Raw genomic sequence first — 17,835 nt, 5'->3', positions numbered from 1 at the left:
TCCGTACTTCGGCGACAGGGCAGCTTCTACCCTGACAACTGAGATTTACTTTAAATACTTTTGTTTCGAACGTGCGCACGCACGTCGCGAAGCAAGCACCCTGAACGAGGCCTTACACTATTAGCCACTTCCCAGAAAACATAGTACAAGTCATACAGTCAACACAGGATCGCCTTAAGCAAAGACAAGTGCGTAAACCACTCATCTTCCTGATCCAGAACACTACAAATATTAAATTAGAATGAATATTGTAAACATTCTAAAATAGTGTACACATCAGTGCACAAAGTGTGTCCTTGCACAAGAGCTAACCGTTTCCTTTTTGATATCCGTGTCTCAAGGCTAAATACTAACCGGAATTACCCCAAGGTTACTAAGTGCTGACACCGCTGTTATCGCAAGACTTCTTTTTCCCCCCCATGCAAAGGCTGCAAGATGCACTAATCTTGTGAAAAGATTTATCAACAATTTAAGGAAATAAAGCATGGGAAGAAACGCCCTTATGGAACCCTCTTGTGGGTTTAACTCTTAATAATCCCGTCACCTGATTTACGTTTCCCTGTCATACATTGTATTTACATTTGGTGAGATGAATGAAGTCACGCTATCGATCACAAAACAAATGTATCAGAAGCACAAGCAAGGAAGTAGGAAGGAATATCCACCCGGAACATTCGTTTCTGGATACCAAAATATTAACACTTGTGAAGTAAGAGGAGGTGATGTGAAGAGGATTCCTCATGCACTCCTATAAGAAGGGCTACAAATTAACAATGGCTGGTGCGCCAACTCAAAAAGGACCTCTCCTGATTGGTCCTCTAGGAAGGGGTGCTCAACGCCAGTCCTCAAGACCCACCCAACAGGTCAGGTTTTAAGGGTACCCCGGCTTCAGCATAGGTGGCTCAGTCAAATACAAAGCCACTGATTGAACAATCTGTGCTGAAGAAGGGATATCCTTAAAACCTGACCTGTTGGGGGGGGGGGGGGGTCTTGAGGACTGTTGTTGAGCCCCACTGCAAAAAGGCATAGTATGAGTAAGGAAGTACGGTGAGGGCACAGCGGACTTAAGCAGACTGCTTTAATTGCCAAAATCCGATGTTTCGGTTGATCCACGCAACCTTTGCCAAGGTTATCAACCGATAACGTTGTTTTTTGGCAATTCAAGTCGCTTGCATAAGTAGGAGGATTAATCCCTTTTGCTATGAGAAGGACCAGCAACAAAGTATCTGTCCATTCAGGAGCAAAGAGAATGAGAAGAACAGTAAATAACTGAGGAACAGCAAGAACGCGAGAGGACATTATATTTCTTTTCACTAAAACACCAGCTCTGAAATGAAACTGCTAATCTGGGCATTGTCCCAAATTCCCCTCGTTTAAAACAATGAAGGCTTTGTTACAGGCGACTCATTTCCTCCTCGCCAGATAAATAGTTCATTTGCATCTGTGACAAGGAAGAACCCTTTTAACATTTTTTTTTTCTTCCTTGGCCGAGATTTTCTCCAAACAAAAGGATTCTGGGAACATTTTCGTAGGGCCTGGAGGATCTTACATGCAGCTATTGTAATGATAATGCAGTTAGTTGTCCCTGGCTACTAGAACAAAGGAGAACTAGTCCGCAGTGATATGTTTAACAGGTTCAGAGCAGCAATCTGGCCAAATTGAATTTTGTTCCGTTTGTTTTATTTAAACACCGTATTTCTGAACCTCCCTATTTTCAGCTCCGGGGTCCCCCAGATACTTTCATTTTCTGGGGTCAGCGCACTTCCTCGTTTTCTGTGATCCAATAAGAAGCAGTAATGTCATTGTATGTCTTTATTTATATAGCGCCATAAATGTACATAACGCGTCACAGTAGTAATACATATCATATAAATAACAAATAATATAAATAACAGATCATGGGAATAAGTGCTTCAGACATAAAAGTAACATTAAGGAAGAGGAGTCCCTGCTCCGAGGAGCTTACAGTCTAATTGGTAGGTAGGGAGAACGTACAGAGACAGTAGGAGGGAGTTCTGGTAAGTGCGTCTGCAGGGGGCCAAGCTTTATGTATCATGTGTCCATGATTATCCACAGTGCTATTCATATGCTTCTTTAAGCAGATGTGTCTTAAGGTGGGTCTTAAAGGTGGATAGAGAGGGTGCTAGTCGGGTATTGAGGGGAAGGGCATTCCAGAGGTGCGGAGCAGAAAGTGAGAAAGGTTTAAGGTGGGAGAGAGCTTTAGATACAAAGGGGGTAGAAAGAAGAGATCCTTGAGAAGAACGCAAGAGTCGGGATGGTGCATAGCGAGAAATTAGGGCTGAGATGTAAGTAGGAGCAGAAGAGTGTAAAGCTTTAAAAGTGAGGAGGAGAATTGAGTGTGAGATACGGGATTTGATCGGAAGCCAGGAGAGGGATTTCAGCAGGGGAGACGCGGACAGATTTAGGAAAGAGTGATTCTGGCAGCAGCGTTTAGGATAGATTGTAGGGGAGACAGGTAAGAGGCAGGAAGGCCGGACAGCAGGAGGTTGCAGTAATCGAGACGTGAGAGAATGAGGGCCTGAGTCAGAGTTTTAGCAGTCGAGTAACAGAGGAAAGGGCGTATCTTTGTGATATTGCAGAGGAAAAAGCGACAAGTTTTAGAAACGTTTTGAATATGAGAGGAGAATGAGAGAGAGGAATCAAGTGTAACCCCTAGGCAGCGTGCTTGGGCTACTGGGTGAATGATCGTATTTCCAATAGCAATGTGGAAGGAGGTAGTAGGGCCAGGTTTGGGAGGAAGTATAAGGAGCTCTGTTTTTGCCATGTTAAGTTTCAGTCGGCGGATGGCCATCCAGGATGATATTCCAGAGAGGCATTCAGAAACTTTGGTCTGTATAGCAGGTGTAAGGTCAGGGGTTGAAAGGTAAATGTGTGTGTCATAAGTCGTGGCTTTTTATTGGCCTGTGCTGTGGTGGCCATTTTGTCCCATGATGGGAAGATAACTTTGGCTTTTAAAACCGTTTACCTAGGAACCCTTGGGGGAGGGGGGAGCTGAAAATAGCGGGGCCAGCTCTGGGGGAGCCCCAATTAGAATATAGTAAAAAAAAAAAAAAAGGGGGGGGGGTGTTGGAACGACAAAAAAAAAGGAGCAGTCGGGAATCGGGGTGCGTTCTTAAACGTTATATGTTTCCCTGATCATTAGGCCTTTCTGCAAAGTGTTGGCACGGTAAGCGGTTAATGTGCTAGAACTACTCCATTTTCTGTGAGACTCCCATTACATTCGACGATTGGCCCTCTATAGGGACAGGACATGCCAAGGATAGCACGTTGTATAATTATTTTGTCCATTTGAAACTGTTCATTGACGTTTTATACTAGTTATACATGTGTATATACAAAAAAAATGTAAATAATTATATAGCATAAACACACAATACATAAAATATCCATAAATTAAAAAAAAATTGTATTTGAAACTTTATTCATTTTTCTAAGAAACAAAAAACAGTAGAAATATTTGCGTCAGGCCCGATTACATTGGGGCCGATACGATTTGTCGAGCTGTTTACACGCAGTTTGTTTCCCGATTCAAAGTGGGACAGTCCCTTCTGTTGCACGTAATGCTCAAGCAAACGGCAATATCAAGCAGGTGTGTGGCAAGGAAGAGGTTAATTTCTGCATAAACTAATAATGATGAAAGTGATGTCCCTTCTGGATTGTCCACTAGACCAGGGGTGCTCAACTCCAGTCCGCAAGCTCCCCCCTCCCCCCCAAACAGGTCAGGCTTTCAGGATATCCCTGCTTCAGCACAGGTGGCCCAATCACAGGCCCAGTCAAAGACTGAGCCTCTGATTGAGCCACCCGTGCTGAAGCAAGGACTGGTTGAGCCACCTGTGCTGAAGCGAGGACTGAATGAGCAACCTGCCTGGCAGCCCCAGCGCTCGCACCTCCCCCCCCCCCGTCCTAGGACCCGGCGTAAAATGACGCTGTGGGTCATGTGACACTGCAGCATCATTTGACGTGCGTTGCCCGCAGTTTGCGCAACCCTGCACTAGAGGATCAAATGCATAAACAAAGTCATAGCAATTGCTTAAGGCGGCTGTTCTGTGCATATGGAGGAAGAAAGTTGGTTCTTTAAAGAAGCAGTGTATTAATCTTCTTAGATCTTTGCCATTAAACCATTTTTGTGCATCAAACCATTGCTTCTGATTTGTACCTTGAAGTGTGCGTATGTAGGTGCAGTTCTAAGCACTATAAACCCTTATTGCAGGGGCAGCCAACTCCAGTCCTCAAGGGCAACAAACAGGTCAGGTTTTCAGGATCTCTCTGCTTCATCACAGTCACAGCATACAGAGGGGGGCAGAGAGTCACAGCATACAGAGGGGGGCAGAGAGTCACAGCATACAGAGGGGGGTAGAGAGTCACAGTAGACAGAGGGAGCAGAGAGTCACAGGAGACAGAGGGAGCAGAGAGTCACAGGAGACAGATGGAGCAGAGAGTCACAGGAGACAGAGGGAGCAGAGAGTCATAGGAGACAGAGGGAGCAGAGAGTCATAGGAGACAGAGGGAGCAGAGAGTCACAGGAGACAGAGGGAGCAGAGAGTCACAGGAGACAGAGGGGGGAGCAGAGAGTCACAGGAGACAGGGGGGAGCAGAGAGTCACAGGAGACAGAGGGGGGAGCAGAGAGACACAGGAGATAGAGGGGGCAGAGAGTCACAGCATACAGAGGGGGGCAGAGTCACAGCATACAGAGGGGGCAAAGTCACAGTATACAGAGGGGGGCAGAGAGTCACAGGAAGAAAGAGGGGGCAGAGAGTCAGCATACAGAGGGGGGCAGAGAGTCACAGCATACAGAGGGGGCAGAGTCACAGCATACAGAGGGGGGCAGAGAGTCACAGGAAGAAAGAGGGGGCAGAGAGTCAGCATACAGAGGGGGGCAGAGAGTCACAGCATACAGAGGGGGGCAGAGTCACAGCATACAGAGGGGGGCAGAGCCACAGCATACAGAGGGGGGCAGAGAGTCACAGCATACAGAGGGGGGCAGAGAGTCACAGCATACAGGGGGGCAGAGTCACAGCATACAGAGGGGGGCAGAGTCACAGCATACAGAGGGGGGCAGAGAGTCACAGGAGACAGAGTGGGCAGAGAGTCACAGGAGACAGAGTGGGCAGAGAGTCACAGGAGACAGAGGAGACAGAGGGGGGCAGAGAGTCACGGGAGACATAGGGGGCAGAGAGTCACGGGAGACAGAGTGGGGTAGAGAGAGCCAGACAGTCACAGGAGACACACAACAGGACAAAACACACACACACGCACACCCCTTCTCTCCTGCCCATGCTGCTTCCTCCTCTGCGTTTCGCCACAACCCTCGGGCCCCCGACACCACCTCCTGATTGACTGCAGGGTGGAGGAAACTGCCCAGCCCCCTAGCAACTGCCCTGCTCTGGGAGATCAGGGAAATCCCTCTGCCCCCTATTGACCCTCTCACGGAACCCCAGGGCAGGGCCGCGGAATCCCCGGGTTGGGAAACACTGAAGTAATGGCCCTTATGACGCGTCACTGAACATCATGGCGTATTTGCTGGTGTCTGGAGCTCACGGAGATATGATAGGAACAGAAGAGGTCAGACCTCTCCGGTTCCAGTTCTAGCGGACAGGTTCTGACTACGTGATCACATGATTCTGGAGCAGGAATGTCCACTGCATCTCGGGTGCACACTCTAGCAATGGAAGGGTTCATGTCCCTTTGAACCCAAGTGGGACTGCATTTTTACCCCGGCCAAAAACAGGTGCCCGCGATGCAGTGCAGAGCTGTGAGCGGGTTAAACCACTTTACAAAGGCACTTTGATGGATCCCGCTAAACCAAACATACCACTGAACTAGTGGAGCTAAACAACAACTTAAAGAACATGTGGTTATGGGACAAATTATTGATGCATGGGTCTGTAATTCTGCAGGATCATTCCATCTGACGGTCACACAACTCTCGGAGTTATTTACGTATATACATTTATCACACGGCACCAACATATTGTGCAGGGCAATAAAATGGGCTTCAAAAAACACTAAGTTAAACGCACACAACCCCAATATATAGGGGTGTGTTCACCACCTCCAGTGCAGAGGCTTACAGAAGGGAGCAAAGGGTGGGCTCCTCCGTGATATAACCATGTCATCCCAAAATGTAGACAATGGCCCATATTCACAAAGTGATGCTATTCCATAGGACACCTTATGGTTGATTGAAGCGAGTTAATATAGTCCTATAAGCATTGGTCTGGCCTTATAACTGGTCTCTTATTCACTCGAGTCACTGAACTAAAAAAACATTCTGGTTTTTCTTTAACATGCTGTCTAACATCATTCCTACAGTTATTACGGTGCTACAATGACAGTAAAGGGGGGGTTTACTCACCAAAACGTGTTTTGTGTATAGCCATAAATGTCATTTTAACCATAATTACAGTCAAAAGGAAAGAGATCCAATCCATACAATAGCAAATATGGGTCTGTCCCAGGTAAACTAGGACACTTGGTATATTTAAATGTAACATGGTATGTCCCATAAAACCTCTCTTTCCCACATAGTATATATGTTATGTAAGTCTTGTTAGCTCCAGGCAGTAACAGGTTAATCTATGGGCCAGTGACCCCCCCCCCCCACCCCCCTGATGCTCCACTTGTAAGTGAAGGAAGTAAGGTGGTGACTCATGGCCTGTGTACAGCCTATCAGAGATGGGTACAGTCCATGAGCCTGCCCCTTCCAGAGACTTCCAACTGGGAGTAGCAAAGTTAGTCTAGTCTTGCTCTCCCTGCGAAGGAGAGAGCATGGGCTGTCAGACTCTCCCATGGCGTGGAGGAGCTGGCCCACCCCAGGACGAAAGGCCGGCAAGCAAGGCGGCTGTGCGGACGCGTGCAGCGGGGCCTTAGCCTAACACAGTAATGCAGTGTATCTCCCAGAGGAGGGGGGGGGGGAACTGTGTTACATATCTAATAGAACAGGTCCCCTTTGCAAACTGTTCTTTGAGGTGTTATTAAAGCCATACAGTAAAAAAAAAAAAGGAATCAGAGTTTCCCATTTTCGATGTCAAGCCTATGACACATTTATGATTAAGAGGGTAGAGTTCCTAAAGATATTTGTGGAACAATGTGAAACAAAAATAACATTCGGATATCCTTTGTGATGCAGGAACATTTAAACTGCATAGACCATTTAAAAGCTGCAGTGACATCTACTAACCATGGGGTGGTCAACTCCAGTCCTCAAGCCTCAACCCCCACACGCCCCCCAACAGGTCAGATATTTATGATATCTTTGCTTCAGCCACCTATGCTGAAGCCGGGATATCCTTAACACCTGACCTGTTGGGTGGGTCTGGAGGACTAGAGTTGGGTAACCACCCCTGGATTATTGGACCAATCAAGAGGGGTCCTTTTTGAGTCGGAGCACCAGCCATTGTTAATTTGCAGGTCTTCTTATAGGAGTGCATGAGGAATCATCTTCATCGAAGAGTCGGAGACTGAGCCTCTGATTGAGCCACCTGTGCTGAAGCAGGGATGGATTGAGCCACTTGTGCTGAAGCAGGGATATCCTGAAAACCTGACTTGTTGGGGAGGGGGCGGGGGTGGGCTTGAGTACTGGAGTTGAGCACTCTTGTACTAAACCACCTTATGATAGAAACTGGGATTTAAACCCTGTGTGTGCCGGATGGGCTGGGGCCGTCTGGCACCTCGCGATCACATAATCGCTCCTCGGCGTGATCACATTTTCGCATCGGCTCTCATCGTCCTCCTCCCACTGGATCGCCCAATGAGAATGAGCTGAAGACCAATGACGCAGTCACTACGTCATGGTGCTCCCGAAGTGCCAGGTGGAATGCACACAGTGCTTCCACTGCAGCCAGGGATTCTGGGTAATGACATGCAAATGAGCACATTATTTTCAAAATCCTTAGAATTGTCTGATTTCATCTCTTGCCCATTAAACATATTATGGCCACTTTACGGAAAAGTTTGATACACTTTCCGACATCTCTAACCTCACTCTACTGAAACAGCCCTCGCTAAAATAACTGACTACCTCCATGCTGCCAAAGACAGAGGTCATTACACTCTGCTCACATTACTCGACCTCTCTGCAGCATTTGATACTGTGGACCACCCTCTTCTCCTTCTCATTCTCCATACTCTTGGTATTCGTAGCAAAGCTCTATCCTGGATCTCCACTTACCTCTCCCATCGTACTTTCAGTGTCTCTTCTGCTAGCACCTCCTCCTCTATTGATCTCTCTGTGGAGGTACCCCAGGGCTCTGTGCTTGGACCCCTTTTCTTTTCTCTTCACACACTCTCTCAACGTGACCTAATCACATCTTTTGGGTTTAAATATCCCCTCTATGCTGACGACACACAAATTTACCTTTCAACCCCTGACCTTACACCTGCTATACAGACCAAAGTTTCTGAATGCCTCTCTGGAATATCATCCTGGATGGCCATCCGCCGACTGAAACTTAACATGGCAAAAACAGAGCTCCTTATACTTCCTCCCAAACCTGGCCCTAGTACCTCCTTCCACATTACTGTTGGAAATACGATCATTCACCCAGTAGCCCAAGCACGCTGCCTAGGGGTCACACTCGATTCCTCTCTCTCGTTCAAAACGTTTCTAAAACTTGTCGCTTTTTCCTACGCAATATCAAAGATACGCCCTTTCCTCTGTTACTAGACTGCTAAAACTCTGACTCGGCCCTCATTCTCTCCCGTCTCGACTACTGCAACCTCCTGCTGTCCGGCCTTCCTACCTCTCACCTGTCTCCCCTACAATCTATCCTAAACGCTGCTGCCAGAATCACTCTACTCTTTCCTAAATCTGTCTCAGCATCTCCCCTGCTGAAATCCCTCTCCTGGCTTCCGATCAAATCCCGTATCTCACACTCCATTCTCCTCCTCACTTTTAAAGCTTTACACTCTTCTGCCCCTCCTTACATCTCAACCCTAATTTCTCGCTATGCACCATCCCGACTCTTGCGGTCTTCTCAAGGATGTCTTCTTTCTATCCCCTTTGTATCTAAAGCTCTCTCCCGCCTTAACCTTTCTCACTTTCTGTCCCGCACATCTGGAATGCCCTTCCCCTCAATACCCGACTAGCACCCTCTCTATCCACCTTTAAGACCCACCTTAAGACACATTTGCTTAAAGAAGCATATGAATAGCACTGGATAATCCTGGACACATAATACATAAAGCTTGGCCCCCTGCAGACGCACTTACTAGAATTCCCTCCTACTGTCTCTATATGTTCCCCTACCTACCAATTAGATTGTAAGCTACTCGGAGTATGGACTCCTCTTCCCTAATGATACTTTTATGTCTGAAGCACTTATTCCCATGACCTGTTATTTATATTATTTGTTATTTATATGATTACAACATGTATTACTACTGTGAAGCGCTATGTACATTTATGGCGCTATATAAATAAAGACATACAATACAATACAATACAGCAGGGGAATTTATTCCCAACTGGAAACCATGTCTGAACAATCTGCCTCCAGCGGTCTTTAAGAAGAAGTCATGGCTGCGTTCAAATCCTCTGAGTGGGTATTAGTTGCGTTATCATTGGGAACTTGGCAAAAGCTGAATTTGTAGGGATCGAGATGGAGGTTTGCTGGTAACTGAAGTATTTGGATGGATATAAAGGGATTGGAGTCTTCCATGCACCCCCTCCCCCCACCACCACCACCACCACCTACCTTCCCATCACACTCCCCCAACCTACCTTCCCCCCACCTTTTCTTCACACACCCCCACCCACCTTCCCCCCTACACCTTACTCTTTCTCCCAGTTTTTTATATTTCATTTTTGTTTTTTTGTCTTTCCCCACATGGAGAAGAGGTGGAGTAGAAAACGTTATATTGAACAGTTATATGCAATCTGGTTAGAAAAGTAAGTAGGGTTCAAATGAGCCAGGATATATAGTTTGTTGATTTCCTATAAAAGAAGGGATGTTAACGACATTTACTTTGCATTTGAAATCTGTATTGGCCATATATTAGTTTTATTTTTAGTTGTGTATCTATAATGCTGATGTGATATTACTGTGAATACTTGTAAACGCCTGGATTATATTATGTTCACTCGTAATAAAGAAGTGTATTATTAAAATAAAATGTTAAAAAAAATACACATTATGGCCATTCTGGCTATAGGTGGACCTGCCCTTAAAAGGTGATGAAATAAAATCTGGCGATTAAGGCAGAAAAGTTTAAGTACAGGAGGGCCGCACTAATAGGACCCGCGGTAAAGTGAAAATCGCCGGAAAGTGGAACCGGCGATTTTCGTTAGGTGCGCATGCGCAGACCGGCAATGCGCCGATCTGCGCATGCGCGACAGAAGGAAAACCCTCCATTCCGCGCATGCGAGACCCTTGGCCGACCCGTTCTGCGCATGCACGACCCCTGGACGGGGTGTTCTGCGCGGACATGGTGGCCCCCTTTTCGGCACCACCGTATCGACGAGAAGCGGGGCCCTGCTGTATATGTAATAATTTATAACAATGATCCTGGAAATGTTTGTAAAAAAAAAAACCTCTAAAACAGAATTGTGGGCAATGTTTCAGTTATATTTTGCCTTCTGTTTGTCTTACAAGAAGTTTAGTACTATACCAACCTCTAATCAGTTCTTTGACAAAGTATAGTACAACCCTGCTATTCACCATCATCTCTATAGTGCGCGTGCGCTACCATGCACGCGCACGTCAATTAGAAGTGGCTGTGTTAGCCAGACATTTCTATACTAGGGACACGCACGGCCGTGAGCAGTGGCGCGGCAGACCAAGGAAATGCCAATAAAATTGTTTTTTCGCGCTGCTGCCACGCCGCGAACCAATCACAGCCCGGCCTAATGCTGTGACGTCAGAGTCACGCCCCTAACCGTGCACGTCACCGCTTGCGGCCTACAAACTAAACGCGCACGCCACGTGCACGCGCAACACCGGTCGCCCGCCCGCACGCGCAGCAGCAACAACTATAAAACAAGCTTAACAGTGGTTCCACTGCAGTCAGGGATTCTGGGTAATGCTATGCAAATGAGCACACAGTGTCACCTTTTGGTTCTTAGCCATTTCAACATGGGACCCTTATAAATTTATGCCTGCCGTATTACCCAGTTTTTCAACACAACCTGGATTAAAGAAATGCACAGGCAGTAACCCTACTCACACACAGCTATTCACACAGCTATTGTGACCTTTGAGATCTCAGAAGGAAGAGCATTGCAGGCACACGTCTCATCAATAATCAAACGAAGGTAAACTGCTGGTGCTCATGGAAATGGGGAGGTACCCCAGAAAGTCACGAAGGAAGAAGCAGGTATCCAGGCACACGGGCTCAAATCAAAAGGTGATTTATTTAGCACAAAAACATCCCGTGTGCCTGGATAGCTGCTTCTTCCGACCTTTGAAATCTCATCAGTGAGAGGCTGGTTATACCAGCTTTGCAATTTGAAGTTGCGATAGGTTTCAACCGCATCTTAAATAAATGGTGACGTGTAAAAAACTGAAAAGAAAACCTGCACAGTGCTGTAGCCCAGTAATCATAAAAGAACCCGTATGTGCACAATCACTGGTCTCAGGCATGTCATCAAACCTGCTTTACAACAACATCACAAAGCATTCAGTGCTCACACTGCAGCTAGGGGATTCTGGGTAATGACAGGCAAATGAATCCAAACTAGACTAAAAGACAGAGTTTGTTAGAAAATGTAAAAAAAAATGGTATCTGCTGAACAGGGCCTGCGTGATGGCGGTTCCGTCAGTGCCTGTGCACCGAGCCCTGCGGATAGAGGCCCCCGCGCCCACCCTCACGACAATTAAACCGATTGCCAGGGGGAGACGCAAGGCCTCTGTAACCCTCTTACCTTCTCCGGCGGCATGGTCCCGTCATCATGGCTCCGCGATGGCCAATGGCACGTTGCCATGACAACAGCACGCCACAACGCCATGCAGCATCACATTGTCATGACAACAGGACGCCGTGCGACACCACATTGCCATGACAACAGGACGCCGTACGACACCACATTGCCATGACAACGTGACACCTCGTGGTGCCGCGACATCCCATTGTCATGGCAACGCAACGCCATTTCACGTCGCAAAGCCATGATGACAGGCGGAAGAGATGCCACCAGATGATGCCGACGGAGAAGGTAAGAGCTGAGGCCCCTCACATGTTCTTGCACCGAGCCCCACAAACATCCCAGCTGTTGAAGCAGCAACCCCCCCCCAAAAAAAGAAGCCTATCGAGTTTCTCACATAATGTTAGCATTTTGCACCCCTAATACAGCTCTACCCCGTTATAGCGCGATCCGTTACAACGCGAATCCGCTTATAACGCGATGCAAGCGCGGCTCCCAATTTTCGTATTTATGAATACTTTACAACACGATTATTGGAATCTTACTTTATTGTACAATGCATACAATTGTACATTATTTCTAACGCCATCCGCTTATAGCGCAATGTGATTCTTTGTACCCCAAGCACAGCGTTATAAGTGGGGTTGAGCTGTATGATCTCTTTAAAAAAAAAAAATCTAAAAATTATGTTTGCGCTAACAAAATCAGCATTTTGCTCATCTCCAACATCTTCAGGCTAGAGTGGCTTCTGGGGAGAGTTCCATTATAACCTCCCAGACCCTTAATATTTCCAACGCTTACATCTCCTGAACTGGATATCACACTCTAACAACAAAAACACTGCGTTGGAAATGGCCAGAGATCTCTTAACGAGATGACAAAATAAAACGATCCGTGCAGACTGCCGCTTCAGTAAAAGACATTGATCACAATGATTCACACTGTTAAACCTGTCAACGCCTCCAGTTCACCTTTGTCCTACGTGGCACGGCAGCTTTAAATAGCTGACCCTCTTTACCTTCTCCTAATTGTTTTACCCATTGTGCCTGCCCCTTAACCACGTCACAGGCTCCATTGTGCTCTCCGGAGCTGATTCTTTCCACTCTGATGCCTACAAGCCAGGATTTCAATGGCTTTTTCTAAAGAGCAGATCATGTGACAAAAAAATGGGGGGTTGGGGGGGAAGGGAAGAGGAAATACCTTCACATACTATCCAACCCCAAAAAGCTGCTTACTTTAATACTTCGCTAAGGAAATAGCTTGTTCAAAAAGGCAGTCCAAGACGGTCAATTATTGTTATTATAATTACAGGCAGTCCTCGTTTTACAACGTTTCGTTTTACAACGGATGGCTTATCCAACGCTATGCAGTGTACACCTATGTTAATTTTTACAACGCCAAAACGGCTTATCCAACGCTCTTACGATGCTTTGCAAAGTTGTTTATGTGTATATAATATATATATTATACTATTTAATATATTATATTTTTATATTATATATTATGTTATATTATATATATATAATACAGTATATACACTATATGATTTGTGTGTGCTGCATATCTTATTGCCTGCGTAAAATATTTTGTGTATTTTAGCATTAAAAATGCCTTCAGGAACGGAAGCTTTCAATTAAACAGTGTTCCTGTGGGAAAACATGTTTCACTTTACAACGTTTCGCTATCCAACGCCATTTTGATTAACGCATTGTGTCGGATAACCGAGGACTGCCTGTATATAGGATTGAAGCAGGGGGTCTCCGGAGCGAAACATCGTTCATTTCAGCTCCGGAAACCCCCTGCATCAGGAGATACTTACCTCCGGATTAGGTGCCGGTAGGTGCGCTCCACGGCTGCCAGGGATCACGTAATGACCGCTGTTCAAAGATTTAGCATCCTGCGGACCAATAGGAAGCTGTGACATCATCGTTGCGGCTTTCTATTGGCCCAGGTGACGCGGGAGCTTTAAACTTTAAAGACCAGCTAGCTGAGCGGAGACCGGCACCCACTACGGAGGGAGGTATCTCCGGAAGCAAGGGTCCCCAGAGCTGAAACTAATGGGGTTACGCTCCAGAGACCCCCTGCTTCAGTCCTAGGTAAAATAATAATAATAATAATTTAAAAATATATATGCACGTTTTCTCCCTTATCAATGTCCCCATCCGGAATTGGCTCTCTGGCATGGAATGGGTATCCATTAGTCTGAATACTTTATCACTGGGATAGAGGAAACAAGACTGAACAAGTTGGGGGTAGTGATTGTCCAATCTGAGCCCCCCCAGCCACCCACACTTAGTCTGGTTGAACAACATAGTAATTAAACAACTAGCTTTATCCCATTGTGTGCGTGCCTTTCTAGTATTGAAAGATTAAACCTACCGATGCCATTGGTTCCCTTTGGTCCCAAGTGGGAGTCCGCCTTTAAATCATGCAACTTCCCACTAGAGTTCAGTGGCTTTTCTATGAGGGTTTTGAGACCAGGATGCAATGAAGAGAGCATGGTACTTACTTTGTCCAGGATGAATTTATTTAGATAAGGCATGTAGCCCTGATTAGACACTGGTCCTTCGTCGTCATCTCTGAAATGTTCTTCCAAGGCCACAGGATCATGAGGAACATGCAGCAGTGTGCACAGGTTGTGCGAGAGCACCTGTGGCAGATACAGAACAAATCTTGGTGAGTTACAACTAAAAATATACTAGTAGCCTTATTGGTCCTGGCAAACTGTCCATGTGCTTTAGGTTGCGATGCCTTTTAAAAAGGCACAACATCATCTTCCTAGATGGTTCTTCAAAGATACTTGAAAAGGAGACCAGTGAGAGCTCTAAAGTGCTCTGCTCAAGGATGTCTTCTGCCTACCCCTTTTGTATCTAAAGCCCTCTCCCGCCTAAAACCTCTCTCATGCACTGCCCCACCCCTCTGGGATGTCCTCCCTCTCAATATCCGACAGGCACCCTCTCTATCCACCTTTAGGGCCTTTCTTAGAACACCCCTCTTTAACAAAGCATATAGGTAGCTCCGCTGGCTGATACTATACATCTCCTATGCACCGACCTTGGACCCTTGCAGACGCACTTACAAGAACACATTCCCGCTGTCTCTAAATTCTCCCCACTTAGATTGTAAGCTCTTCAGGGCAGGGACTCCTTTTGCTATTGTTTTGTGTGAAGCGCTTATTCCCAATATGTTATAATATTATGCCACGTGCATTGTAAAGCGCCATGTACCTGGATGGTGCTATATAAATAAAGATATACATACATAATCCCAATCTATAAAGAAATCTCATATGGACTGCTTAAAACGGGCTCTTTTCATTCAACAGAGTTTCCTGCACTTTAACACGTCTGCCATGTTCATTAACAGTTCCCATATATCCAAAGCATTTTGTGTAGCGAATTGGTTCCAATTGTGCACAGCCATAAAATATGCAAATGTTGTATTCAAATAAAGAAATCTCACACCAATAAATATTTACATGGTATTCAGTAAGCTGCGACTTCCCGCCTAACCCGCACTAATTATAGCTACACATAAGACTTGCTAAATTAGTGACTCCAGGGCAGAGGTCTGGGGGGAAACTATAGAGGAAGGGGTACTGTCCAAAGTGGAGATGGTAACCCAGAATGTACCAGAGATTGTTCCCCACAAATAACACAGAACCCAGAAATATATGCCCTCCTGTTAATAGATGCCAATGGTGGATAACTTGGTAGGCACCCATTCCCAGTAAAGTGCTTGACATGAAATGCACAAATTACAGGAAAAGCCAGAGAAGTTATACTGAACCCTATATTCAGGGTCCAATTTGCTACTGAAAATCTGGATTATTCTCCAATCTGAAACCCAGATACCCCCTGAGAGATGATATACACAGCACTCACTGCGGGAATACAAACCCCTCATACAGAAAAAGACAGCACATCAGGCTGGCCTACATCCAGGAGGCAATAAATAACCGTTCATTCTGGAACTTGGAGGAAACACTGGGCCATATATACTAAATCGGTCTACTGCCATACAAACACTTTCCGACACTGGGAGACACTCAACAGCCCATTTGAATCAATGGGCTTAGTAAAGGTGGGCGTTTATCCCAAAGCAAAACCCGCACTAGCAATCTAAGATAATAAAACCTGGACTGTAGATGTGGCAGAGAAGCCAGAAACCCCTCCTCATATATACAGAGTTCACAATGGCAGAGTATCCCATTTCCTGTCACACAGAGACCCCTCCTCTTATACAGAGTACACACTAGCAGAGTATCCCACCTCCGTCACACAGAAACCCCTCCTCATATATACAGAGTACACACTGGCAGAGTATCCCACCTCCTGTCACACAGAAACCCCTCCTCTTATACAGAGTACACACTAGCAGAGTACCCCACCTCCATCACACAGAGACCCCTCCTCATATATACAGAGTACACACTGGCAGAGTATCCCACCTCCTGTCACACAGAGACCCCCCCTCATATATACAGAGTACACACTAGCAGAGTACCCCACCTCCTGTCACTCAGAGACCCCCCCTCATATATACAGAGTACACACTAGCAAAGTATCCCACCTCCTGTCACACAGAGACCCCTCCTCATATATAAAGAGTACACACAAGCAGAATATCCCACCTCCTGTCACACAGAGACCCCTCCTCATATATACAGAGTACACACTAGCAGAGTATCCCACCTCCGTCACACAGAGACCCCTCCTCATATATACAGAGTACACACTGGCAGAGTATCCCACCTCCGTCACACAGAGACCCCTCCTCATATATACAGAGTACACACTAGCAGAGTATCCCACCTCCTGTCACACAGAAACCCTTCGTCATATATACAGAGTACATAATGGCAGAGTACCCCACCTCCGTCACACAGAAACCCCTCCTCATATACAGAGTACACACTAGTAGAGTATCCCACCTCCTGTGACACAGAGACCCCTCCTCATATATACAGAGTACACACTGGCAGAGTATCCCACCTCCTGTCACACAGAGACCCCTCCTCATATATACAGAGTATACACTGGCAGAGTATCCCATTTCCTGTCACACAGAAACCCCTCCTCATATATACAGAGTACACACTAGCAGATTACCCCACCTCCTGTCACACAGAGACCCCTCCTCATATACACAGTACACAATGGCAGAGTATCCCACCTCCGTCACACAGAGACCCCTCCTCATATACAGAGTACACACTAGCAGAGTACCCCACCTCCTGTCACACAGAGACCCCTCCTCATATATACAGAGTACACACTGGCAAAGTATCCCACCTCCTGTCACACAGAGACCCCTCCTCATATATAAAGAGTACACACTAGCAGAGTACCCCACCTCCGTCACACAAAGACCCCTCCTCATAAATTCAGAGTACACACTAGCAGAGTACCCCACCTCCTGTCACACCGAGACCCCTCCTCATATATACAGAGTACACACTAGCAGAGTACCCCACCTCCGTCACACAGAGACCCGTCCTCATATATTTCAGAGTACACACTAGCAGAGTATCCCACCTCCGTCACACAGGGACCCCTCCTCATATACAGAGTACATAATGGCAGAGTATCCCACCTCCTGTCACACAGAGACCCCTCCTCATATACAGAGTACACACTAGCAGAGTATACCACCTCCGTCACACAGAAACCCCTCCTCATATATACAGAGTACACACTGGCAGAGTATCCCATTTCCTGTCACACAGAAACCCCTCCTCATATATACAGAGTACACACTAGCAGAGTACCCCACCTCCGTCACACAGAGACCCCTCCTCATATATACAGAGTACACACTAGCAGAGTACCTCACCTCCTGTCACACAGAGACCCCTCCTCATATACAGAGTACACACTAGCAGAGTACCTCACCTCCTGTCACACAGAGACCCCTCCTCATATACAGAGTACACACTAGCAGAGTACCTCAC

The 17,835-nt window shown here is 46.4% G+C and overlaps 1 protein-coding gene across 2 annotated transcripts in view; it reads right to left on the bottom strand.

Annotated features, from left to right (window-relative positions):
- The window catches only part of SWAP70 (switching B cell complex subunit SWAP70), a 79,024-nt gene that overhangs the window by 37,672 nt on the left and 23,517 nt on the right, over positions 1 to 17,835 (bottom strand). For both annotated transcript variants that reach the window (XM_075567082.1, XM_075567081.1), the window contains exon 2: positions 14,392 to 14,532. In XM_075567082.1, coding sequence (XP_075423197.1) covers positions 14,392 to 14,532 — 141 coding nt within the window. The remainder of the gene's footprint in view (positions 1 to 14,391; positions 14,533 to 17,835) is intronic.

This window comes from Ascaphus truei, chromosome 12 (assembly GCF_040206685.1).
Source record: "Ascaphus truei isolate aAscTru1 chromosome 12, aAscTru1.hap1, whole genome shotgun sequence".
In the NCBI taxonomy this organism is placed as follows: Eukaryota; Metazoa; Chordata; class Amphibia; order Anura; family Ascaphidae; genus Ascaphus; species Ascaphus truei.
This window is presented reverse-complemented; position numbering and strand designations above follow the sequence as displayed.